The 27,269-nt window shown below is 38.3% G+C and overlaps 2 protein-coding genes across 2 annotated transcripts in view; both read left to right on the plus strand.

Moving 5' to 3' along the window:
* The window catches only part of LOC129206754 (formin-1-like), a 56,189-nt gene extending 52,652 nt beyond the window's left edge, over positions 1 to 3,537 (plus strand). Inside the window, exons 4-6 of the mRNA XM_054826553.1 lie at positions 665 to 817; positions 2,043 to 2,152; positions 3,342 to 3,537. Of these exons, the coding sequence (XP_054682528.1) occupies positions 665 to 817; positions 2,043 to 2,152; positions 3,342 to 3,537 (459 nt within the window). The remainder of the gene's footprint in view (positions 1 to 664; positions 818 to 2,042; positions 2,153 to 3,341) is intronic.
* LOC129207266 (formin) overlaps positions 3,390 to 27,269 on the plus strand; it is a 142,010-nt gene continuing 118,130 nt past the window's right edge. The window contains exons 1-2 of the mRNA XM_054827950.1: positions 3,390 to 5,463; positions 7,563 to 7,680. Of these exons, the coding sequence (XP_054683925.1) occupies positions 4,069 to 5,463; positions 7,563 to 7,680 (1,513 nt within the window). The 5' untranslated portion in view covers positions 3,390 to 4,068. The remainder of the gene's footprint in view (positions 5,464 to 7,562; positions 7,681 to 27,269) is intronic.

The raw sequence follows: 27,269 nt of genomic DNA on the forward strand, positions 1-27,269 counted from the left end.
AAGGCTGAAAAGTCCTCGACTGCTTCGCAACAACTAAAACATCCGTGTGTTATCAGCATTATTCTCATCCTAAATCCAAACCACAGCACTACACCAGCTGCTAGGAAGAAAATTAACTCTATCCCTGATGAAACCAGGGCAAAAGCTCTTTATGTTGAAAAAGCAGTAGGAAGTTTGTTTTCTATACAGAACCGTGTCTTCATGCCCTGTTCATGCTTCTCTAGTTTGCTATTACAGTCATCTGAAAAGGCAATCTGAATAGATATGGGGTCAGGAAGCCTTGAGCTCAGCTGTACAATAGTGATAGACATTAGATTACTTTATTCTGGCTTATTGTGTGTTTTCTCCAAAGCTAGTTTTAAAACCTACTACAGGGGAGCTCTTAGACACCTCAAGAAGAGAGCTGGAGCGACTTGTAGGTGTGACTTCTGTCTGTGATGAAATGTAGGTCAGAAAGGGTGTGGATTATTAAATGCACTTTAAGCTGTAAGGAATTATTGTCCTTTTGTATAATTAGTGTGTTCACTGCCCTGAAAGTTGCTATGACAGGTTTTAGGGGCTTTTCCAAGGCGCCAGAGAGTTGTCAGTTTTATTAAGTAAAGAGACCTGTAACATTATCATAACTGATTTTTTCTAGAGATTTTGAAGTTGTTTCTTCCTTCAGATGCAGTATTACAGCCAGTTCAGAGAGATTTTCCTTATGAGATACATCCACCCAGCATTAAAACACTTCTGCCAACAAACTGGCTCCGTCTCATTTGCACATCACAATATGGTGATCTCCTCCTTGTGTAAAAATATAAGGGCACATATTGATGTATGTATTTTACCCAGAAACACTCTGTGGGGTAAGTACTAATGTGTACTTCATTATCAGTTGTCCAGTCCCTCAGCAGGGGACTGTCCACTGGGATGATCATCACACTGTGAGAAACAAGTCCTTACAGAAGTGTTAATTGAGGCTGGGGGTTCATGGACGGCGTGGTGAATTTGACAGACTGGCTGGCTTCCAGGTTTTGATCATTTCTCCAGGGGTAGATACAGAGATGAGTCCCTCTGTTCATCCTAATGCTCAAAAAGCTTGAAAGTCTCTTCTCACTTCCTAGAGTTCATTATCAAGAGAAGAGGTACACATAAAGCAGTATCATTTTCTGCAGGCTTTTGAGATTACCTCTGGTTTTTTAAGGTACATTTCTCCTTTTGGAGTTTTAATTATTCAGTGTTCAACTGGGTTTTCTAGCATCTCAATACATTGCATAACTTCGGCCTGACACCCAAAGCACCATCCTTTTCACTACTAATTTGATCATTGTCTCATAAATTTTGTTGGGGTGCTGTTTAGATGTAAAGTATGGTTTTCCTGCTTTTAAGTCCACTTTTAAACTAAACTTTTCATACATACTGTTAAAACCTTAAATAGTTAGATAGTGGCTATTTTCAGTATCCTGCCTACGTACCATATTTGTAGGACTGTTACAGCTTGATGACCCTAGATTATTACAGAGAAGTTTTATTCTAAGTGTGGGTTGTCATTAATATAAACAGTTAAATAAATATTTTGGCATAATCTCTGAATACGTATGTTTAGTTTAAAAGGTACCACAAAGTTGTTCATGTAGGTATATTTTTTGTTAGTGACCAACTAAACTGTTCTAGAAAAATACGATTTAATGTTTATCCATCATAAGTTAACCAAACCCCAAATAAATAGGTACATAAATAAATAAGCAAGATATAAGCATAGAATTTATCAGGACAATTAACAATTAGTCCTGTGGTTGAACATAAAAATAGATGTAAATTTAAATGTGTAAAACTTTGGTTCACTAGGGTCACTTTGCCCCAGTTATTTTGTCATAAAATGAAATTTAGAATTGCTGTAGATTTGCCTTCAGGAAAGGGGGAAATGACCAGTGCTGAGGTAGCCGCCTTCCGCTTATTAACCCTGGGACTGTAAGAGTGGGTTGGCATAGGGAGTGATAAAGGCTCAGTGTCTCTTTCCTTATGTAGAGCTTCCTTTTGCGATATTAATCTATATTAAGCCTGGAAAACAAGGGGAGCCAAGACCTGTCAGTCGTTTCTGTCCTTGGCACCTGATGATTAAGCATAGCGGAGAAGCAAGTCCGGAGCTCACTACAGGAAAAGGCAGGCGGTAAGGCAGAAGGCACAATGTTAAATCACAGATAAAGATGGGAAAGATTCCAGTGCCCTCTGTCTATACGTATGCGTGCAACCCTGTAATTGAAAAGATGTCTGTAAGCTTCATCTAAGCCCTTAGTATTACAATCTGATTTTCAGGAAACTTTCTTCCTGCAGTAGATACCAATGACTTCTGCCGTTGACTTTATGATCTTGTACAGTATACTGAAAAGGTAAACACATGCTTTTTGGACGGTCTACATTTTTAAACATTAAACCAAAAGTTAAATGTGTTGGGATACTTTGCTGTTGCTTGTTGTCTGTCACATTCAGCTTTTCAGTAAATGTCTTTCAGTGATTTGACAGAGTGGCGTGATCTGCAGCTGGTTTCCCCGTGAAGGACAGCTTTCCCCATGTTGCTTGTTTAAGATTCCTCATCACAGCTAAATGGCTGACTGTGGAATGACCCTCTAACTTGGGTGCAAAACCAGAATCGTATCTTTGAATTTCTAAGGTGCCAATGGAGAAATTTGATTAAACAAACTTCTTAAAGGCCACGGAATAAGAAAAATATATATTCCTGCAGATCTGCAGTCTCTGTAGTTCCAAAAATTGAAAAAGGAGCAAAAGCGAAGTCTTTTGACTGGAACCTGACCTAAATATTACTGACTTTCTGAATATCAAAGGTGCTTAAGAGTATTTCGTACTTTCTTTATATGTGTGTTATGAAAAAAGTATGTATTATCCCTGACAGCTCCAGTCTTGAAGATTTCCTTCAAATGTTTTTGCCAGCATTAACTGAAACAAATCTCTCATGCACATATACCATTAGGTAGATGAAAGTTATCAAAAAAATATGTCAGCAGAGATTGTTCTGGTTTGAAATAACCCAAGCTTGGGTGCAGTGCAGGTGGCCAGCCTGCCTGATTTCTAAACAGTTAACTCGGCGTTCCTGGCTGTTTACCCTGCCCACCCAAGAGCTCCGAGTCCCTGGGTGTGGCGAACGCCTGTGATAAGTACCTGTGTACAGTTCGCAGAAATAGCAGTGCACAGTGAGGACAGTAGTAATATGAAACCAGTCTTGTTGGTTTTTGTTCATGGCCCTGGAGGCTGAAATCTGCATTCCAGATGAAACCTGCAGCAAATCGGAAGAGAGCCTCTCTCTTTTTTTTTTTTTTTTTCCTGCTTTCTTTGGCTTCAAGGGCGCTCACCCGAGTTCGCTCTGGCCGGCCGGGAAGTGGGGACTCTGCACAGGCTCCGGGCGGTGGCACTGGAAGCTTCAGATTCATTTCTTCGGGTTTCCATTTGACGGTTTTTGGTGATTATGGATTTACAAAGGAAGATCTTTATCAAAGTGAAAAGACTATGCAAAAGAATCCGTCAGGAGTTTTCTGCTGAAAACCACTCACAGCTCGTGTACTGGGACGAGGAAGTAGGAAACTACAGATGCGCCCAGTTCAGTTTGGGAGGCTGGTTTATATAGCTGCTCTGCACTTAGCACGTAGGAAGTTGTGTGCAGCCAGTAGGATTGCAGGAGTCCCAGCAGTAACCATTGGTCGAATTTTCAACCGAGATTAGTGCGCTGGCATATTTGCTGTAACAAAAAGCCCTTTGTGTAAAGGAACAAGTTACCGACGCTGCTGAGAACTTTTTTTTTTTTTTTTTTTTTTTTTTACGGTGGGTCTTTTTGCTGCTCCCGACGTAGAGTTTGGAGACCCGACGGACGCCTTGGCTGCCGGCTGCAGCGCTGGAACCCGAAGGAGGGGCAGGCTGACCTGGGGGAGGCTGGCTGCCTTCGCAGGGCAGGGGAGCGCTGCCTGTTGCAGCGCCTGTAGTGAGCTCAGGCTGCTCTCTGAATGCATGGAGTAAACATCTGTTTAGGAGCTAGCAGCACTGCTAGAAGCAAACCTATCCTGTACTACACGCAACATGGAAGAAGAAAATGCGGTGCCTGATGGTAGTGAGCTTTCAGACCTGGAGAATACAGCAGAAAGCGAACCTGATCTTTTCACTACATTTTCCGTGAAAACACGTTTTGGATTTACAACTAAACTTGAATCTACAGCTTCCAAAGAAGAAACAGTGCTTAAAGCATTTCAACCTTTGCACACCAATATAAATTCTCATGCTAACACCTGGCATGAGAGGAATGATAATGATTGTAATGACGACTCAGAAAATCAGCACGGCATGAATAGTACCAGTGGCCAAGCTGACCCAATGTCTGGCAGGCAAACTGGAGCTGACCTGGAACTGGAAGCTGAACAAAATGAATTGCTTCTTCACCAGTTAAGGTTTGTACAGACGTCTTTGTCCGAATTGGACAATGATGACAAGGATGCTATTCTCGTGCAAGGTACTTTGGTTCATACAACAAGTGATACAGAATCGGACGCGGAGAGTAAGGACCTAGACACCGATGAAAACAATATGAGTGAATCTGGGCTAAATAATGCTGCTTTGTCTGCTGAGACTTTGGATGATAACAATCAAAATAAGGAAGAGTCAGAATCAGAAGGGCACAGCAACAGTGATGACACTGTGGATACAGATGACATTGAGTTACACCCATCAGTTTCTAAGCTACTCCCAAAAGAGCTGGATGGTATTCTGGAGCATGACTCCAATGGAAGAGACAAAATGTTAATGGATGAGCAGTTCAGTCGCTTGCTTGCTACAGGCGAATGCCCTCAAGAACTTCCAGATGAAGAACAAGGACCTTCAGCTGATAATACATCGCTCAAAAAAACAGCACTGGCTGAAAAGACTTTCCAGCTGCCTGCTTTCTTTAGTGGACTACGTGTGAGGAAAAAGGGACTAACCACAGAGGATGGGGAAACTGTTACAGAAATTAAACCAAGGGAAAATGATTTAGCTCTGCTTAAATTACGACAGCCTGTTAAGAAATCCAGTATTACGTCAGGTTTGACCACTAAAAAAAAATCAGCTGAACCTAAAGCAAGTCCTACTTTCCTGGAACAGCTCTCGCACTTGTTAAACATAGACGTCTCCAAGAATGAAGATAGAACCGAGGACTCCGGTGAGGGATCTGGGGAGACCGAGGACAGTGATGAAGCTCAAGAGAACAAAGCCTCCGGCAAAACAGAACCACGATTTCCCTCTGAGGAAATAAAATCAAGCCCTGCTGAATCTGCACTGGATGTCTTCAAAGCTTTATTCACACGGCCTCCCAAAAAAGAAACAACTGCAGATACTTCAGAGCTGGAAGCCATAAAACGCAAAATGAGAAATGAAAAAGAGTCCTTGAAAGCTGTATTTGAAAGGTCAAAATCAAAACCTGGGGATGGACCAGCAGACAAATCTGTAGGTTGAATTACTTTTCTTCCTAAGATCTGGAAGTAGACAGATAAAAAATAATTTCTTGTTTAAAAATTATTGGTGGGGACTTAAGGTCAAAATGTCATAATTGTCATCTTCTTTTGGCAATCTCAAATTTTGGATTCCCAACTGAAGAAATCTTGGAGCTAACTTGTCAAAATTCTTGATCATCTGCAGTTGTAGCAGAATTCAGTGAGAACTGGTGATAGTCACAGCCTTTCAATTAGAAGTGAGAACTTAAAAATCAGTTTCTTATTTTAAAAGATCACTGCAAAACAGTTGCCCATATGTTAAGTATGGCTTTAAATCAGTTTGGTGCTGCAAATATTTACTGTAGTATTATTTAATAGTTTCTCAATCTCACTCTGTTTTCTTTCATTGAGTTTTTTATTTTTAAAAGTAATACTTCATTTGCCTTAGGAATAATTCTATGATAAGAGCTGATACAAGAAGTTACAGATGATTTTCAACTCGGTTTGTCCATGACATAGAGTTTGAAGTAATTTTTTTCTTACTTACATGCATATATCTGGCTTTGCAAATATTGGTAAGCATTTAACCTTATCCGACTATAACTGAGTGATTCCAATTAGACGACTCACGTTATGGTTTAATATAAACATTTGCAAGGTTAATATTCTTAGGCATATGGAGGTTTAGTTAGTATATTTTTAAGAAATTAAAAAAAAAGCTATGCTAAGTTTTCATAGAACCATAATGATAAATGAATTTGAGTGTGACTTGAACTTCTTAATTAAATGCGTAACTCTTGGGTTGGGGTTCCCCCAGCCCAAAATTCTTACAGCTACATCTTTGGCAGATATAATGAGTCCAGAAGATTGTGCTCGTTGGCTAAAGGGGGAATTATCTGAATGACTACATTTGCAGGACTGGACTCTAAACCTGAAGCTACTTAAGTTAATTTGCTGTGTTGGTTGTACTCTCTTTCAAATTTTTATTCTTACATAAAATTAAAAACTTTTTAAAAATCTTGGCTGACACCTAGGTAGACCGATAATACCAGTTGGTAGTAAATTACCTATGGGGAGGAGAAAAGAGGTACTCATTGGCCGTGGCATGTACAGCAATTGCACTCTGTGCATGCCCCTCCCATTCCTGGCTTGCTCCTTCCTGCTTACACCATTCCCTGCGCTGGCGTAAGCGTTCGTGTGGCTCACAGCAAAGCTCTTTGGGAAGCTGTCATCACACGCGGTGAGGCAGGAAGCTCGGGAGTCAGCGGGAGTGGCTTTTAGAAATGTCTGCTTAGCGTCTGGTCTAGTACAAACGTAGGTTTTCTCGGGGCAAGGCCGGAGTAGAAGGGCCTTGCCTTTCCATCTTCCTTGCTCCTGTGGGCCGCTTGCGGGGCCGCTTTCGTACAGGGCTTTGCTGTTGCTGCCGTTGTCTCTATGCAGTTACTCGTAGCAGCATGTTGTAAATCAGATTACAGAAACGCTGGCGATGTAAAAAAAAAAACAAAAAAACCCAAAATGTAAACTTCTAAAAGAATGCTCGTTTAGTGGGGGTTTTTTTACGCATTTAAAGGGTTACTTTAGCATTCCAGTTGACAGTGCAGTCCCATTACCAGCTTCAGCAGCACTTTGATGTGGCAGTACTATGCGGTATGTGGACTGAGCAAGCTGCCGGGGGTGGGGCAGGAATTTCATAAATTAGCTCTGCTTCCAGAAAATTATATTTTCAAATGATGTCTTAGGTGAATCCCACTAACGTTTACTTGTAGGAGGAGCGCAGATGGGTCTTTCCACTCTGAAAAAAAGATACAGGAAAAAACCCTAGTGTTCTTGACCACCTCTATTGTTCACCAAAGGACAGACGTCTTTTCACACAGATGTGAACAGTTTCAACACGTCATTGTATGTCACGTGCAATATGTTATTTTCCTCCTCCAAATTATTTTCCTGCACTGATTTCTTTGTGTCTCTTCCAACCAACTGAGCACTGTTTCAATCGGTAAAATGAGGCAGATAACCATTCTGGACTACATATGTAGAGCTGAGCATGGTGGTTGCTGTTTTGGAGTCAATTGATAGTGCAGACTTTAATTTTTTCTTGTGTAATTTTAACAGCCTGACCTGAGTCCCTCAGAGCAAGATGACAAGACTCCAGGGAGACTCCAGACTGTCTGGCCGCCACCAAAAGCAAACCATGAAGAAGTAAAAGTAGGATTAAAGTACACAGAAGCAGGTAAAACAAAGAGGTGAAGCATTTGCAGAAGTTAGTTTCTGATATTTTTAATCTTGTTTAATAGAGAGATGGTGATAAGTCACAGTATTTTCTTATCTGGAAAAACAGACCTGATGTTTTGGATGTGTTAGTTACTGCTACTTGTTAAGCATCTGATTTTTAAAGGTAAACGGCTAAATCTGTGTTGAAATCTAAATGCTTGCCTGTACAAGTTCATGAGGAATGAAGCGAGGGTTTTGATAAATTAGGTTATCCATTTCTAATGGGATTCTGTTCAATTGAGCGAGAGAATAGTGACTGAATGGACACCAACTGCCTTTTCCATTGCCTTAGAATGCGGGGGGCTGGGGGCTCTAGTCTGGCTGCAGATTTTCTTCAGATGGTGTCTGGAATAAAAGTAATGAATACCATTATTACAACTTGTGTATAAACAGAGGAATACTTATATCCACTCAGATCACTTTTATAGCTAGCCATGTATATTGTCCTATACAAATGCATAAGAGGGTATGTCTGAAGAGCAATGCTAACTAGTTAGCAGATAAGCTTTCCACAGAAAAACATTTCTAAATTTTTTGTTATTTAGATAAATGCATAACATATTTACAAGGGCAAAAGTGATTATTGTAGGCACTGCAACTGTGTTTCAAATTTGTATTCTTAAACATAAACCAGGAAGTCCTTGTTACTCAGAAATTAGTCATAAACTGTGGAAATGTCTGAACTACCAAAATGAAAGGCAGCAGACCATCTGTTCTTCATGTACCTGGAGATTTTAGAAAATAACACCTAGAAAGGATTAAGTAGAATTAAAACCCCAGCTTTTCCACTACCTTGCTGTGCGAAATTGTACTGGGTAATGCTGTATGGTTCTTTCCAGTTCCAGTGGATATCTGTTTGGCCTCGTAGATGAGAAAGAATAAATAGGAGTAGTGTATGTACTGCTTTGTATTATTTAGTGTATTACTTCCTTCTCCTTCTTTCCTCAGTTTTCTCTACCTTAATCTTCCTTTTTTCTAATGTGGGCATGATACTGGAAGTATAAAAGTTGCTGGAAGATTCAGGAAATGTGCTTTTGAGAGGAACAACATGTTTCTAATATAGACAGAATGGAATTTACAGTGTATCTGATCGGTCTGAGGTGTGGGAGTCTATCACTAGATGACCAGGAGAGGTATTCAGCTGTTGACAAGGAGTGCTGCAGGCTCTTGCTGTTACTCTTACATTCTTATTATAGGCTACATGCTTGCCGTATTTAATTTTACCCAAATAAATATTTTTTTTTCTCCTAATGACTGTAATCATCTGTGGCAAAAACATATGCTGAAATAAAGAAAGGAAAGGAAACTGAATTAACAAAAGCTCCAGATTCTACTACTTGTAGAGAAATTAGGTCATGCTTTCCTGAAATTTGAATAGGAAGGAAAGACTGGCTTAGAGCCCATGTAAATTGTTACTCTTTTGTTACTGTGATATTTTGGGTGGCAGTGTCATCAACATGCTGATGGTTAGTTTGCTAAGTCAAATTTTTATACAGACCAGATTCTGCAGTTCATTAGTCACTCCAGTGTCTGGCAGAGAGAGGGATTTGAATGAAAACAAACTGCTGCTGGTGATTCAGCTGGGATGAGACAGAAGCGGTGCTTTTGAAGGAAAGAGGCAAAGATTATATTTGCAACATATGTTAAGAGTGGTGCAGTAGAGTTGTGGGTGTACCTCAGTGATTAGCAGGTTTGTGGTTTTTTCAGCTGTTCACGGATGCCCAGAAAGCAGTTGCAGCAGCAAGGACACTGCAAGCAGTTGCAAGTTGCGTGTGACGGTCAGTTACATCTGCTTTTCTGAGCGCTGGGGTGACTGGTTTAAAGCACTGTGTGCAGGAATGAATTTATGCAGTCCCCTGCAAGTGAAGGAAGGTACTGTTCATGAGCAGTGCTGATATAATTTAAAAAACAGAGTTTGTATTCAATGTTGGTCTTCTTGCTGGAGGGCAGGGTTTGTGGTTTTTTTAATGAATATGAAGGTGCATTATCTTCTTTCTGACAGTGGTTGGTACCTTCAAAGTGTATGTGCATTTCCCCTCATGCCCCTTCCCATCCAAAATTCCCTCCCAGCCACCAGTACCTCAGGACCTTCTTGTCCACAAAGTGGGCTTCTTAAAAATGATATAAAGCAGTTTAGCGATCACCATTAGACTGACTGGTCTCAACCAATCTCAACCTGAAACCCTATTTCTTACCCCAGTGTCTTCTCCTGACAGCTAAGATCAAATGAAAAATTCTTGATTTCAGAATAGAGTTCAAAAATTGTGTGGGCAGGGATGTTTGTGATTCCAGTCTTCCTCCACTGATGTTTCTGAATAGATGATTATCTGTAACACAAAAAAATGCCGAAATGACTTGCTTTAACTTTCAGTCAATGGTTTATTTAATTTCTGTGATTAGGAGTTTCATCTACCAAAACAATAGGAATCTGTATACAAGCAATAATAATAGGCTGAATTATTAGCTAGGTATTCATTTAGCACAGCTTTATTTTAGGTTTAAACAAAATACATCTGTCACAAGTGTGATCACATCCAAGGATAACTATGTGGACATAAGTCTTTGTACTTCTAGCAGGGTACAAGAATATGTACTTATTTTACGAGATAGCACAGATTTTTTTCATTTGTCACGAGAAATCAGTATTGAAAGTTGGAATACTGTAATCTTTCTCACAATTCTGCACTAAGTCTTTGATTTACTTCCTTCATCACCATGCACTGTGGCAGCTATGACAGGAAAGCAGGGATGTTGAGGGAGAGGATTCCTGGCTTTTTGATCTCTTCTGACCTCCTTGCCATGTTTTTCCTCATTGTTCTTGCTGCCTAGTGGAAGCAAGAAAATCAGGCTTAATTTGGCCTACGCAGCAGACATCACAGTGACTCATAAGAGCTTGGAGGAGCAGCTAACTCCCTCCTGAGGCTCGTAGTCTGGCTTGATGTGTGGGAAACCAACTGAAAAGCAAATGGACATAACAAGGAACACGTGTGTGGGGCTGACTAGGCCTGTTAGGAATATTAGAAGTGAAAGAAGCTAGTGGACAAATACAACTTTGCAACAGGTTTTTTTCATGCCTTTGATAACGTCTTGTGTAGCCATAGTATTGTCACCCCCAACACCCCAATCTTGACTTGTAAATTCTGAATTAAAAGGATGGTATTAGGATATTTTGGCATATTTTATGTTTTCTTAATCCTTTAATTCCTCTGTTTCCATAGAGTAAGTGACTGCATTGTCAACTGGCTCTCTGTAATTAGCACAAGCTGCTTACATGGTTCTCCAGAGAAACTGGAACTTCTTTGAAGTGTGTCAGTCTAAAATTGTTTAAGTCTAGAAAGTGTATAGTACATTACACCATTTATATCCTGAAAGACTAGCAAAAACATCTCTTACTTGATAGTTACAGGTTTATACCGTGGAAATCTTTCCCGTGTAATCAAAGACATTTCTGTGCATATTTCTCTGGTCCTGAAATTCTGTTTTTCTGTTTTCATTAAAAGTTTCTTTTTCTTTTTCCTCCGTAATTCTTAAAGAGATTTCTCCCATTTTTAGGCACTAAATCTGATAGAAGGGTAGATGTGTCAGCTAGTACATATGGTGAAAATTTCTAGCCAGGTAGAGGAGACAAATACACGTCTATACGGAGCGAACTCATCTGTGGTACTAGATCCCATAGAATCCACCTTACTGTAATGAATGTCTCAGCTGCTGCGTATGATTGATCAGCACTTGCAGCCTCTCACGCCCAAGAAGAGGAGTTTAGACAGGAGTTCTGCTGCTCATAAGACTACTTATGTTTGAAGAACAGCCTCCACGTTAAGGTGGTATAGATATACAGATTCTGTGATTCCTATTAAAAATGCATTTTTAGCCATAAGGATCAAAATAGTTCTATATAAAACAGAGAGTTTAGTTTTTTGCTTAAGCAAAACGGAAATTTAAAAAGTGATAAGAGAGATGTCTTTGACATTCCTGCTGGAGAAAATTAAAGAAAAAAAAAATCAAGTCTAAACATTAATCCATTTAGTGCTTTTTTTTATTACATATTTTCTTGTTAATTCAAATGTCTGTATTTAACATTAAAAATCCCTGTTCTCTCACAGTCTGTCTATTCATCATCCTTAACTCTGCAGTGAGGTAATGCTGTCTCTATCGTGCCACAATTTCTATAACAACAGTCTGTTATGCTGTAAGCACAATTTTCAGAGTAAATAAGAAAATCACGAGGTGACTGAGAAAGCTCTTGTTAAACAAAAGGTGTCTAAGTAAATGGCAAATGAAACACAAAATAATGACAGAGGTTTATTGGCAAGTCTCAAATATATTAAAGCCTTGGTTCCCTATGCTCTGGGTTCCCAGCAAGAAAATCACTTTATGGTCATGATGTAAATGCAGCTTATGTGAGAGAAAGAGAGGCATAATGGCCTGAAGAAAGAGATGAGAGATAAGAACATGATTTCTTATCTTTCTTTATCATGAACTTCCTTTGTGGCCTTGAACACTTTGTGTTTGTCTCTAAAACAGACATAATGCTTAATGTCGTTAGTGTCCTGAGGGAAGTTGTAACAGTGGCTGCTAGCTTTTGATTTTGCCTTAAAATTAAAAAAATGACATTTTTTTAGTTATTTCATCTTACTTGATTTCAGTGTGGTCTTTGGGGTTTAGTTCTGGAACTGTATTGTAAATATTATTGAATGACTTAGATAAAGCAGGACTACAGCAAGCAGGATATTATGCATTGCTTGAAGATAGTGCTTTTGTGATTTAATGGTCACCGAGCAGTTTGATGTGCCCTCAGAGTGTAGGTGGGCTGCGTAAAGGTTTTGTAAATTATTTTGCTACATTTTACGGCATTTATTGTGTGGCAAGGCAGGTGTATTTGGCCATGTTATGTCAGTGTTTCATATTCCGACAAACACACTAGCTTGTTACTGAGAAGCTGAATTTTTTATTACAAGCCAGATTGTTGTAGCCATATTATATTCCCTTAGAGTAACAATGACATTTTCTCCCCTTATTTATGCCAACAAAAGCTATAATTTTATGGATTTGGAAGGTTTTGGGCATAGTGCTGCTTGGAAATCTCTACAGTCTTAGACAAATGGGTTGTGAATGTGCTGATCAATGCAGCAGCCACTTTTCCACATCTCTTGCAGCCCTGTCTGCTAAGATTTACTTTGAAAATATTTTTAAAAAACTCTCAAAACCAAGCAGGCAACAGAAACTTCCTTTGCTAACAAAAAAGATAGGCATCTGTTAATGCTGAAGATTTGTTGTTAAGATGCTTATGTTCCATTTCCAGCCCTTTTGGTACCTTCTGGAATGCCTTCAGTAGAGTTGTGAGACCTTTCCAAGCTTAAGTTTACCCATGCATAAAATTGGGATAAGAATCCTGACCTATTTTTCAAGCCAAATTAAATTCCTTTTCTGTTTATAGGCTATTAGCATTAGATAGAGATTCAGAATGGAAAAGAATACTGATTTCTTAAACTTAAGTCTGCAAAAAACTAACACACTATGGTAGCTGCGCCTAAGGCGGTGTGATAAAATGTTCGTGCCTTCCTATACACTGAGGATTATGTTATTACAAGGTGAGAGGGAAGAAGAGTTATGCTCCACTTTTTCAATAAAAATCCCTGCTTTATTACATGTTTTACAGTATATAATGCCGTATCTGGATACATATATCTGTGCAGCCAGAGATACCAGCGTGCTTAAGAATTCACATACAGGACAGCTTTGGTACACTCGAAGGAGACACCTGATTTTTAAACTTCGTTTTTCAGATGAATCTATAGTCTGAATATAATGAAGGCAGGTTCTGTGAATTATTTCTTTTACTGTAGTTTTTATTTTGAAATGTAGGCACCACTATGAGTCCCACCAAGGTGACATTGCAAAGGCCCAAAACGGTCACAGGGTTTTACGAGATGATTCTGGTTATATAAAATTGAAACACAGTAAAAGAGCGATTGTGTACAGCACAAGAAGAATGACTTTGTATTTTATTTCCGTGGTTCTATTTCAAAATACGAGGCCCTCAGTAGAACAGAAAAGTCTCTGAGTTTTATGCAATTCACTTTCCTGTTCCCCAGTCTCCTGTTCAAGTGAAGTTCTGTTTGGCCCAGCATTTGAACGCGAGAGATGTAGGTACTAGTCTGAATGAACACCCTGGCACTTTCTGAAAATTTGCACCTGGATTTAGAACTGCTTTTGGGGTTTCTTTTTAGTTAAATTCAATATCATCCCTGCCAAGTTTGCCCCCTCTGCTATGGCACAGACACATACTCTTATCGTAAAAACCCCAAACTTATTTATTGTACGTTTCTTCATTTTGTATATATCCATGTTTTAAGTTTGTCAACAGCTCTGAACGTGAGAATTGCTGAGAATATATTGGGGAAGCGCTGTGCCTATGCGTGTGGATATGTGGTGTGCCTACACTCACCTACATCACCCACATGTGAATAAATACATGCTTAACACTGCATGTATACATGCATTCTCAACGGATGCTTACTCTGTGTAGTATACAGTGATTGTGAAGGTGTTATAGATCTAGAATAAGTGCTTTGTATTTTAAATTTGTGCTAGATGAAGTAGGTAGAGTCTGTAACTCATCAAAGAAATTCTGTAATAAATTTGTTCCTTATGTTTGCTGATGAGGAGTTATTTGTTTACCATATTGCACCAGTGAATATGATCCTGTGATAGGTTGGGTTTGTAAATCGGACGTTTATTGAGAAAGCAATCACGCCGAATGTCCCTAGCAGCAGTACCTCTGATGCTGCCTTCCTGGGAGGGTGAAAATGACAAACGAAACTATTCATTTCTGCTCCCAGGGAAACGAACTGTCGCTGTAACCTCACCTGTGACAGGAGAGGAACAAGCAAGTAGATAACTTACTCAGGTGACTGCTGCTGAATGGTGCTTTATACTGCTCTGCAGACAGAAAGACTAAGAACTCTTTTCCATAACAGAGAATCAAGGGGTTGCTGTTTTTTCCTTCAGGAGGCTGCTTTTCTGTGGGTATTCAGTGAGTGTTGTGAAGTTACTTCATTTTCTGTAGTATGTTAATTCTTATGTCTTCTGTATAATCTCAATATCCAGACAGTATTTAGATACTGGACTATTGGCTTCTTTGGGACTATTTATTCTCCACATGTCCCTCTCCTTCTCCCTTCCTCACGTCTTCCATATTTTCACTGTACCAGAATCTTTAAGGTGCTGAAAATCATTGAAATTTTAGGCTTGGAGGGTTCTCCCTTCCCTTAAAAAAAAAAAAAAAAAAAAAAAAAAAAGTGAAGGATATTTCCTCATTTCCCAGTCTGGGGAACTGACATCCTTATATGTATTGAATTACGGGGCTGTAAAAGAGTTCAGGTTCAATGGGAAGTAAAGAAAGGAGGACAGATAGGAGTAGATGGAGTGGGGTGAGGGAGAAAGGATTAGAATAATAGAATAATGTGTCAAAACTACATTCAGTATTGTTTTAGCCAATCCCCTATCCCTAAAAAATAGGTAATTCTAAGAATCAATTTTAATTTCCTACTTCTGAAAGGATGCTTAGATGCAAAACTTGTTCAAACTGATGTTCAGAAAGTTTAAGGAAGTCTGTCTGACAACTTTTTACAAACTTAAGCTTTGGGCTTTCACTGACCCATCATCTTGTAAAAAATGTGTAAGCCACAATTCGTCTGCTTGAAACATCGCATTAATGTAGGGTTTCAAATAAATGTCTGTATTTCTCCCAGTGTTACTTCTTCTGTGTGAAAATCACGCTTTATAAACACCATTCCGAGACTGAACAAATGGCATGTTTTGAAAGTTACTCATTACTATGTTTATTGGAAGAAAAACCTGAGCATTTGCTGCTTTTTAGGACTGTAGCGTGAACAACCTTGGAAGGTCGCATCAATGTGCCTGTAAAAACAAATATAGAAATAATGGGAAAGGTGCAGTTGTGGTGAGTAGATTCCCTTCTGACACCTGGTGGTTAAAGGGGAAAACTACACGGGGAAATAATGGAGGAGGAACCAAACACTATAATAAAAGAGAATATTGAAAGTGATGTGACCAAGGGTTACCAAGGAGGGAGAAAAGATTAAAAACCCCTCACTGTTCTGAAATTTAATGAATCAGCTTGATTAAAAGTTAATGATTTCCATTACGCTACAGGGTGTGGTACATCTCGAGGGAGGTAGATTGCACTCAATTTTTCCAGCTTTTGTTCTCTAATTACTTTTAAATTGTGTTAACATTATTTTGCATGTTTCCACATACTGAGTTTAATATGTGAGAGCTTTTACAAAAATGAATGTACTGACCAGAAGTGGCTATATGGTTCATTTATCTTCAAAGCTTCTGCTTTCTGCTTGAAGTTTTGAGATCATGGCAGAGAAGGTTCCTAAATTGCTTATGTAAAGTTTGAGGAGCCATTCATCTATTTGAAATGTGAGGTCTGGAAGTTTCTGTGGGAAAGGTTTTCCCGTAAGATTTGATTTAAAATTATTCAGGTAGGTAAGTTGTTTTATTATCAAAGAAGAAAAGATAATTTTTGCTCAGCACAGTTTTGGACACCAATGGAATAATACTGAATAACATTTGAGCGTGTATACTTGCTATTTGCAACACTTTGGAGAATGCAAATTGCCATTTGAAACATTGTGACCCACTGTATCCTGCATTCCCAAAGTAGTAGGTTAAATTTTTTGGGTCACCAGATTTACCAGTGAACGCTTGTGCTTTTTCTTTTAGAAATCGTGATGAACAGTGCAGTTTGCTCAGTATCATGACAAAGATTTACATGAGCATGTATTGTGTGTATTTGTGATCGTTATTGCTGCTCTGTATTCAGATAATTTCAGTGTGATTATACAACTGAACATACGTTAAGCATTTGCCTCATAGTTTACTAATCATTAGTAATATCTTGCATGCTTTATTTCTACCACCCGGTGGCATATGTCATACACTGGCCACTGTTATTGCACAGTCTATCATTAGTTTTAAATGTGCATGTTTTAGAAACAGCTTAAAAAGCAAAACAAGGAATTCTTGAAAATGTTCCCACCCCAAGCTTGTGTATTCTAACCAGATTGCCTGGAATGAGTCTGTCAGAAGAGGCTCAGCTTTCTGAGCTCTCCTTGCCTTACCACGCAAAATGAAAAGGGAGTCAGGAGTGAGCACCGTTGTTATTTCCAATTGAAATTCCTGAGGAATGAATAAAATAAATTCTTTAATCATTCTACAGTGTGCGATACACAATTCTGTGTATATATCAAGCTGAGAGCTTTATAGAGGTATTTCCAAGTTTTCATTGTGTTACTACATGTGGCCTATGGTTAACTAAGGAATGGTCTTGGGATTTTTTACATGGTAGAAATGTATTTAAATACTTGCTATTTGATTTTGATTCGATTTGATGGACAGTGCTAATATCTAGGAACACTTAAGAAATTAAGCAATTCAGAAACAATTGATAATTTTTTGCAAAACAGAATTATATAAATGGGAGCTGAAAATACTGAGCCAGGTATATGTCTGTAGTAATGAATGAAAAGCAGGGAGTCTGCCAAACTTTTATGAGTGTAAAAATATAAATTCCCTGTGTGAAGCTTAAATACAATCTTACTTATGCTTTTGTCTCTAGCTCACCTAAAGCTTTACAAGGAGGGACCACCAGGTGGGTGGAACAGTGTAATGTTGTCCGTCTGTGTCTAGTCCTTGGTCTCTTTTGTTACTGTAAAGGCAGTATTTACCTTTCCTTGATGGAATAAAAATGGTAAAGGCAGAGTCTGCAGTACCTACCACTGTTTAGGACTGAAAATTTAATAAAGACTACAGAAATTCTGTAACATAGATGAGGAACTGTTTTCAGAATTCTAGCTTCCATTACTTCAGTTTCAGTGGCCACCATCCCACTAAAGTGAGTGGAAGTTAGGGTGATTTCTTTGACTTTCAGACCCATCCCACAATGCTGAGCGTGAAATTTTGCAAAGTTAAGATTTGAAGTCTGATGGGAAGAACATCGCAGTTGAGAATTGGTGTATTACTTTCTCCTCTTCTTCGTCATCATCTTTTTTTTTTTTCCTTATTTCTCTTGTCTATGATCTAACTCCAGGTAAATGTAACTCATTTTAGAGATAATCTAATATGGCTAATAAATGGGCTTGTTATAATTTGGCAGTGCTTATTCTAAAAATCTTTGAAGCAAAGACTGTAGGTGTAGTGAAAATTGAGCTGGAAAAGTTCTTTCTGAGTTGGTGGCTAAATTTAAGCGAAAAGACAAGATGAAGTGTATTAATAAATAATGAGAAATATTGCAGCAGCATACTTTTACTAATTTGAATAATTATTGTGTACAAAAAATGGGAGCTGAAGTTTTTTGTACAAGAACTAAATTTGCCCTGTTTACTAGTTTAGTATTAGTCAGTTTGGAAGGATTAAAGGGATGATAGCTTTTTGCTTTTCCATAACCTTGATGTATTTGGACACACACTGGTCCTTATTCAAAACAAGAGCACATTTAACATTGCCAAAGAAACACAATACAATCCCATTGAAAACTGTATGAGGACTAATTAGATCCTAGCTGATAATGCCATTAGCAATGAATCAGTAGGGATGTCTTTTGAAGGAAAAGGAGATTTAATTGTGCTTTAAGAAAGGGAATGAATGATATTAACCTGATTTATGGAAGTTTATTTCAGTTATAGCCCCTGCCGTGTCTTTCTGCATTTTCTTGCTCAGTTTTGTATCCCACCAAGAGCAGGAGACACAGAGCCCTCGCCATTGGATTTCAAATGATGCTTAAGGAACTGATTTTGTACAAACTCTTGTGACTTGGAAACTCCTTTTAAGCCACTCTTTCGAATTATCTCAAATTACTGTCGAATGTGTGATAACTAACAAGCTGAGTTGGAACTCAGTTTATTTTAGGAGAGATTTTCTGATAGCGTTCCTCTTTTCTCTACAATGACTTGTCACTTCTGCAATTGCTTGCTGAAGTAACTGACGTAACTGAATCAGGCATGTTTCCAAGCATTTATATTTTTCCGTGCGTGTACAAGTGAGAGAAAGCGATGTCTTCTGGAGGGTCCTTCTGTGACGGCTGAGATAGCAGGGGAGCTTTCATGGTATTTTAGATGCAGACTGACTAGTTTCATTCCAGTGTCATGAAGGTGGTGAACCTGTGTACTTTTTATAAATGTGCTGCTTTTTTTGATACTGACTTTATATAATCCATAACATACATAAAGTACTCTGAAATTTCGGTCTGCCTTTTTTGCTTAAAAAAAACCCCCAAAATTTGAATAAAAACTTCGTAAAGACATCTCAAATAATGAAGCAGCAACTCCCAAGTGATTAAAACACCCTTTCTGAAGAACAAGTTGTTCTTTCTGAGTCCTCCTTTTAGCGTGATGTATTGCCTCAGTATCTCTAGCCTGTCTTCTCCTTTATTGCTGTAAATTAAGAAAGTGTCATTATACCGTGTGCGGATGATTGTTATTTGTTTATTCATTAAGCAGTTTCCTGTTCTCATGCTTTTCAAACAATTACAGTATAGCAATCTGCTGAGTTAAAACTTTCTAAGGATTAAGATTTGGTTTTTTTTTTTTGATCCTGTTTTTGTAGTTGAGTTAGGAATACTACATGTTGTTGGTGAATATGCAGTGTGATTATTTTACAAGACTTATAAACAAACCTTGATGCATTATATCACTGAAGAGCAAGTTAGTCCTTAATTCTACCATGAAACGCCATTTAGATGATGATGTGAGTGGACATCATATTAGAAGAAATAAATCCAAAGGACTTTGAAGCCCTGTCCTATTCCCTTTGAAGTTTCATAAATGAGAGTCCACTCATGTTCATTACAGCTGCATGCATACTTCTTAGGAAATAAGACAGTGTTCAGACATTTTTGCATTAATTAAAGCAAGTTATGTTGGAATTTGTTATAATTTCCCTGCACATACCATCAATGATGTTAGGGTAGGAAAGTTACGTTGTCTGTATAAACTGTGAAGTGGATTTCTGAAGAGTGTGGTCTGACAGATTCATCTCTCCCTGGCAATTCAATTGCTGGCATTTCCCATTTCCCTTGCTTGAAGTAGGCTCTGACTTACAGGACTCTGGTGGTGGTGTGGAGGTCCTGGAAACACTTCGGTATTTCGAATTACAGGCCATTCATGTGATTTACTGCCTGCTTGGAGACTGGGCAAGTGAGCAAGCTATTACATTTGCCCATCCCATAAAAATCTCAATTTTTTTTCTTCCTTTCCAATGGAACAAATAAGTAAACACCATCTTAGAATTGTTCGTGGAACAGAAAAGGAAAATCCTACTGCTCATCTCTACTCTCAAAAGCTGGGATTCAGAGGTGAAGGAATTCTGGCCCGTGTAACTTCTTGAACACAGTAAACAATATTTACTGATCATACAGGTACACGGTTCAGATTTTGAAGGTGTTCTGAATCTGTAACTAAAAAGATCAGAGGTGTAATTATTTGGCAATTCTGTGTATTTTAAAGAAGCCAGCTCAAACTAAAGCCTCCGTTCAATATCCTTAACATCTCGACATCCTAGCTCAGCTTTGTCTGTAGAAACCACAGACCCGAACGGCCCCACAGAAGTTACGGGTGTATTGCCTGGAGACCGTGTTTATCCTGGAAGGTCAGGATAAATGCTACAGTGGAACAGTTGGGCCAGTAAATACTGATGGACTCATTCATATTCAGATATCAAGGGCCTATTTATACTAGAATATGCTGCTATTCTAGATACTTGGGTTTGTGATTAGTAAGGGTAGATTTGAGCAGTCCTGCGTTACACATTTTATTTGCAAGATTAGCTTTGAGGGCCAAAATTTTAGAAAACATAGTGCTGTAAAAATTGGTCCAATATACTGAAAACATCTTCCTTTGTTTCAGGTTATTCTGTGTTAAAGTTTAAAAGTCATAGTTATAAAATACAATAACTATTTGAAAGTATGTGCTTTTTGTATAATTTATATCAGGATAAGCAACCTTTCTCTATTGCCTTACTTTTTTCCCCATATGTAAGTTTTGGCATCTGTCAACTTTTGGGGTTCCAGGTACTTTTGTTTTTAAATTGCTGTTCACGAGAACATGAATAAAGCCTTCTGCTGTTGTGCCTGTGCACCCCTAATGTTCTTTTGTGTATTTGTACACTCTTTGCTCCGGCAGATGTGATGTATAAATGGTTGTAGGCATTTGTCCACTGCTTCACAATACGTGATGCTCTGTTGTTTTCATACAGTTGATGTCTGTGATTCTATAATGAATTCCATTTCTGGCTTCTTCGAGCATTTTAAGCCCTTTGTTCACCTCTTGTCCATCGTAATTATTCACCCATTTTTAATTGTTTGGGTTTGCTTCTTCAGCTTTTCCATTGTGCTTCCACAATAATTCTCTTATCTGTTTGCATACCATGTTTGATGCAATTATAGGACACAGAGTTGTTTCTTCCTCCTTGCACTGGGTATTTAGTTAAAACATAATCTCATATTTCCTTCGTGCAACTCATTACTTTGTTGTAGATGTTCATTCCATGCTTTAACTGGAGCATTTCAAATATTGTAGTACCTTATGATAAAGAAAATACTATTAAAAAATCCTTGCATTTAGATCCAAATTTCTTTTCCTGATATACTGATATCTTTTTAGTCAATGTTATCTTTGTATGATCCATATTGCCAACATACTTTAAAATCATGAAGCAGACTGATACCAAATCTGGAAGTTAGTTAAGGAGGAATATCAGTTTTGCACTGGTTCTGTCTTTGCAATGTTCAGTGCTAAAATATTTGTTTAAAATCAGATAAAATGCTAATTAGAATTAATTTCTCCTGCAGTTGTGTGTAGGCAGAACCAAATATAGTATGATTGGAAGTAAAGTTATGATACTTTCTTATATTGACTATATCTATGGGTGGCAGAACAGGATCATGACATTAATCTAGTTGGTCACTCCAGAAATTGTGGGGTTTTTTTTCCCAAGCAGCTTCTAAAACATACAGTTGAACAAGGAAATTTCAAATGTGTATGTTACTATCAAATACAATTTAACAAGCTAATCATTATGAAAAAGATAAGACAAAAAACTGTATTAAAATAAAAATCTAGATGAAAAAATAATGAGATAACAAGTTCACATCTAGAATAAAAGAAAAGTATATATATATATATATCCATAATTTGGGGAATTATAGTTTGAGTTCAGAAAAAAAGAAAAAGAAAAAGAAAAAGGTTATTAATGGAGTGCAAAACTGCCACCCAGTGGAAGTGGCTAATTTTACATTTTCTCAATCTCCTCCTTCAGATTTTGAAGAAATCAGAGATCTATTTTCTTGTTACTGGAATGTATAATATATTTACTCATTATGGAAATTATTCCCAATTTTCTTGTTTTAATCGTAATTATATTTATCTATAGTAGAGAATAATGTTTCAAACAAACAATACCAAAAAAGGACAATTATGATTTTACAAGAGATAACATTTAATGTACAGTGAATATTGGAATGCGTACATGGAGCTAGATTTAAAAAAGCTCCATATCTCTCTTGTACTGGGCAGCCCAGAACTGGACACGGCACTCCAGGTGTGACCTCACCAGTGTTGAGTAGAGGGGAAGGATCACCTCCCTCGACCTGCTGGCAAAACTCCTCCTGACACAGGCCTGGAGGCTGTTGGGTGGCTCATGTCCAACTTGGTGTCCCCCAGGTCCTTTTTTGCAGAGCTGCTTTCCGGCCAATTGGCCCCCCGCATGTCCTGGTGCCTGGGGTTATTCCTCCCCAGGTGCAGGAATTTTCACTTCCCCTTGTTGAACTTCATGAGGTTCCTGTCAGCCCACTTCTCCAGCCTGCCGAGGTCCCTCTGAATGGCAGCAAGACCCTCTGGTGTATCAGCTACTCCTGGTTTTGTATGGTCGGCAAACTTGCTGAGGGTGCAAACACTCTGCGGCTCTACACTCTGCACGTATTCATAAATGAACTGGAAAAGTGAGACCTGAGAACAAGAAGCTGGCTGATATGAAGTTAGTAAGAGTAGTAAAGATAAGACCTGAATGCAGATTTAACATTCTCTCATCAGAATGCAAATATTTTTCATGAGAATTGGGGGGAAAAAAAAAAAACAAAACCAAAAAACAAACCCAAACTGTAAAAAAATTCTAAGATTGAGGGACTATGCAATAAAATGGCAAAGGAAATCCAAAATGTAGACTTATTAAGATGTGCAGTTGAGGAAAATAATCCTAAATACATATGGAGAATAATGAACTCTGATGTGACCATTACTCTTTAAAAACGAGACCTTGATGTTAAAATAGATCTTGGGAAAAGTCAGCTCAGTGCTCGGTAGTGATCTAAAAGCAACTGAAGTGGTAGAAAGTAGTAGGAAAGAAATAGAAGATAAAATTTTCTAGACCATCATAATGCTGTTGTATAAATGTCCACATTCTGTAGTTTTGTCAGCTCCGAGAGGGTACAGTAGAACTGTAAGAGGTTCAGGGAAGGACGGCAACTTTGATCAGCAGTATGGAAGATGTTCCTTATGAAGAAAGCCTACCTAGACTAATGTTCTTTCAAATGGAAAATCAGTCAAGGGGACATATGATGGAGATCTCTAAAATCATAAGACACAGCAAATGGGTTGTTCACTGTTTCTTGCAGCACAGGAATTGGAGGCATCAAATGAATCTAACAGATGCAGATTCAAAATAAACAAAAGGGTCTTTTTTTTAATTGCACCTAATGTGCAGTTACTACTTTGCTGCAGGACGTTGTCTGCTTGCAGGAGTTTTAAAATCAGCAATGCACATTCCTGGAAGAAGAATCCACTTGCAAACTATTAAATATGCAAACAACTTCTCCGGTTTAGAAAGTTCCTGAATTGCAAATCAGGTTGCTGGAAGAGCGTACTGGAAAAGTGCTACTACATTTTTGCCAGTTTTTAATTTTTAACATGTCACCTGCTTTTTGGCTACTGAGACAGGTTACTAGGCTTTTGGCTTGTCTCAATAGAGGTATAATTTTTTTTCACTATGAAACTGAATTATTTTTATTTCACGGTTGCACTGCTCTGCACTGTGGCAGTTCTCAGTTTACGTCTTCAGGGGCCTGTAGAAATACAAACAAAAATAGGCTTTGCATTGTGCCCTCAAACCTCTGTAAGTTAGGAATATGTGACATGGGTAATCCCAAAGTAAGATGTTTTTGCTTAACTCACTGCACTTTGGAGTGTCTTCTGGAAACGAAATCAGTTTCTGGTAAGAACTTAGCTCCTTTTTCCAGCGTTCTGCTGCTTTAATGGTCTACAATGAGCTTATCTTCCCAAACTAGATATTTTCTTTTTCTTATGTAGCTATTTTCCCCCCTGTTATGCCTTGGTGCAGCTTTTCTGTAAAATCTGATTGACTGGATAACCCCCAGGTACCTTCATCAGGCAACAACTGTTCCCCTGGAAGTGATCTGGATAGAACTCAGAACTCAGACAGGTGATTTGATCTAGACCACAGGCATCTCTCTGTCCTGCTTCTACGTGGAGAGAGGATCTTCCCAGTTTAATGTTGGTGTAAGTGGCGCATTGGGTGTAAAATACGTATGGCAAGTCCTGGAGGCAGAAAGTATGAATGCGAAAGATGGAAGTGCAGAAAAGTGTTACTGGTGGTGGAGGGAAGGACATTTTGTCATCATTATCATTCTCATGATAATGAGGTCCAGGTAGAGTTTTGGTCTATCTGATAAATCCGTATGATTAGCAAGACTGCGTTAGATACCAGTCTTATCTACCGACTACAGCAAAACATGGAAGTAAATGGAAATTTAAGTTTCACAGTAAGGAGATTTTTTTTTTTTTTACAATTAATAACCAATTTATTTTTCCAACAGCAACATAGAAAGAGACACCTCGCACTGTCATGTCACTGTATATCTTCAGTTTTCACCAAGGCCTCTATCCAGCTTCCCATGTACTTTGCCAACTTTCATGTTACATTAAAAAAAGTATTTTAATGAAACACTTTTCACTAACCTGGAATTTTAAAATGCATTGCTAACTACCAGCAGATGTAACAAATACTTGTATTTATTTAAGATTTCATAATGTATATCTGCTTTATCTCACTACCTTATAAAAAACCATCCAGTTTTATGAAAGCTTGTTTTAGCTGCAGTGGGTTACAGTTATTGACTGAAGGAAGCATCAAGTTGCATAAGAAAGGAGTATGCCCAACAACATTGGCAACAAATTCCATCATTTATTAAATTTTTCTTGGGATAGAGTCCTCTCAAAACAAAGGAAAAAGTAGTAAATTAGAAGTAGTAAATGAAAATTAAGAGTTAGAGCTGGTTGGAGCTGAATCTGTGCAGTGAGATTGTTTACTTTTTTTGCTTGTTTGCCTTCTGTAAAGGACTAACAGTTTTAATTGTTTTCTCAGTAATGAAATCCTAATTTGCTTGTGGACATTTTTCGGGATAGGAGAACTTGCCATCTGATTTGTATGTGATTTGTTTGTTTCAAAAGCCCTTCGGAGTAATATTTGCATTAGGGATAGCTAACTTATTTATGCCCTACAGCCGTTGTCTCCCAGCAGGCTGTTTGGAGACCAGGCAAGTATTCAGAAGCATTCAAAAGCTGTCTGGACGTGGTCCTGGGCAACCACCTCTAGGGCGGGGGTCGGACAAGATGACATCCAGAGGTCCCTCCAACCTCAGCCGTTCCGTGGTTCTGTGTTCAGAAGCTTTATTTCCATGTTGGTCTTGAAGGTCCTTAAGGTATTGCAGCACCAGGAAGCGGGAGGTCATACAGTTCAGTCGCAACCTTATATCTCAGCTGGCTCTGAGAACTATCCACATATGTTCGTGTGTCTTCACTAATAAGGCCGTATGAGTTACAATGGTTATGCAAGAACCAGGCTGCCTACACACGGAGCCGTATCAGATTTCTTAAACTCTGGCACAGTTAATTCGTAACCTAGGCAAATCACTCTGATAATTTAGAGTTTACAGTATTTCTGGATTGTTTCTGTAGTCCAGCTTAATTTGTTTTGTGTGTTAAATGGAATTTAAGAACTCAGTAGTTTACAAAGCCTGACCTATATTTTGTTCGCAGCACAGTTATTGCCATTAACATGTCATTGTTATTTACTGTGCTGTTGTGATTTTACCATTCTAAGCAGCATCCCAACACCATTGCGTGGTTAAACTTTCTTATTCTGTTGCCAGTATGTTAAGAAACTGATTTTTGGAATTATATGGTTGCAATTACTCGTTCTAGTCAAATGCTTCAGTATTTTAATGATTGAGATTGCCATCTCTGTGTGCAGGATATTTTCTTGGGATGTTAACTATCCATGTAGAATTTTAACAAAATAAGGTGACTTCACAAAATATATGAAGGGAATGGACATGGCACATGAGTTACTCTGTGTCATACTAAACTATAATTGTGATGTGATTTCTTTTTCATTATAGTATCTTACAGACAAAAATAAATGTTTACTTGAGAAGAACTAAAAAGGTACAGGTACTTTGCTGGGTGTCAGCTTCTATCCAATAGTTTCTTCTAGTTAAAAAAAATACAATGGTAGAAAGAAACAAAATAAGCTTATACTGTAGAATGTTAGTTTATTGCATAGTAGCCAATCTATTAAATATGTTAGAGTCTATGAATTTATGATGCACTTGCTTTTATGCAGCAGCAGTGTTTTAAGTAATGAATTAGGTTTATTAATTCTTATAATCTATACTTTCTAAGGATATTTTTAAGGAATAAGTAAACCATAAGAGAATTACTACTCTCTATCTTACCTCTGTTTTAGAACAAAGATTAAACAAAGCAATCTCTAGAACTTGTTTCGGAGCTTTCAGCTAGGAGAAGTAATGAAAAACACATGCCAACTTAACTTAAAATGATGTCACAAAAATGATATACACTTAATTTAAAAAAACAAAACACAACTTTAACTTTTTATGCTATGTTAGGTTTCATCCATGGGGGTTCTTCCATCATTCTCTGACTGCACAAACATTTGTGCCAAGATAAGAAAATAAGCAACAGGGGGCTGGGAATGGGTAGACATGGTGAAAAATCTGCTTTTGGTGCCAGTGCAGGTCTATGTCAGTGCATGTGAACTATGACTCTCTTACCCAAATCCCAAAGAATGATAAGCATTGGGCAATCCCACATAGAAAGCAGATCTTTTGTTAAGGTAGATCTGTAGATCTGTATGCTTCTGTTAGCCACACTGAGAACTGATTGTTAGCAGCAATTTCAAAGCCTGTTGTTTGTTTTGGTTATCATGTGACCTTCAAGAGCTGCACCTCAGGTCAGGATCTTCATCAGGTCCATGCCCTGCAAACTCCGTGAGTGCTTAACCAGCTGAGGTGCCAGAAGGGTCACAACTTTTCCTGGGGACCTGAGGCAGCTGCTTTGTTAAGTCCTCTTTAGGTGAATGGATAAGCAGAGCATGTGTCCAGAGGGAATATCAACCAGTCAAAGGGATTAACAGCAGAATATC

Source organism: Grus americana, chromosome 5 (assembly GCF_028858705.1).
Source record: "Grus americana isolate bGruAme1 chromosome 5, bGruAme1.mat, whole genome shotgun sequence".
Taxonomy (NCBI): domain Eukaryota; kingdom Metazoa; phylum Chordata; class Aves; order Gruiformes; family Gruidae; genus Grus; species Grus americana.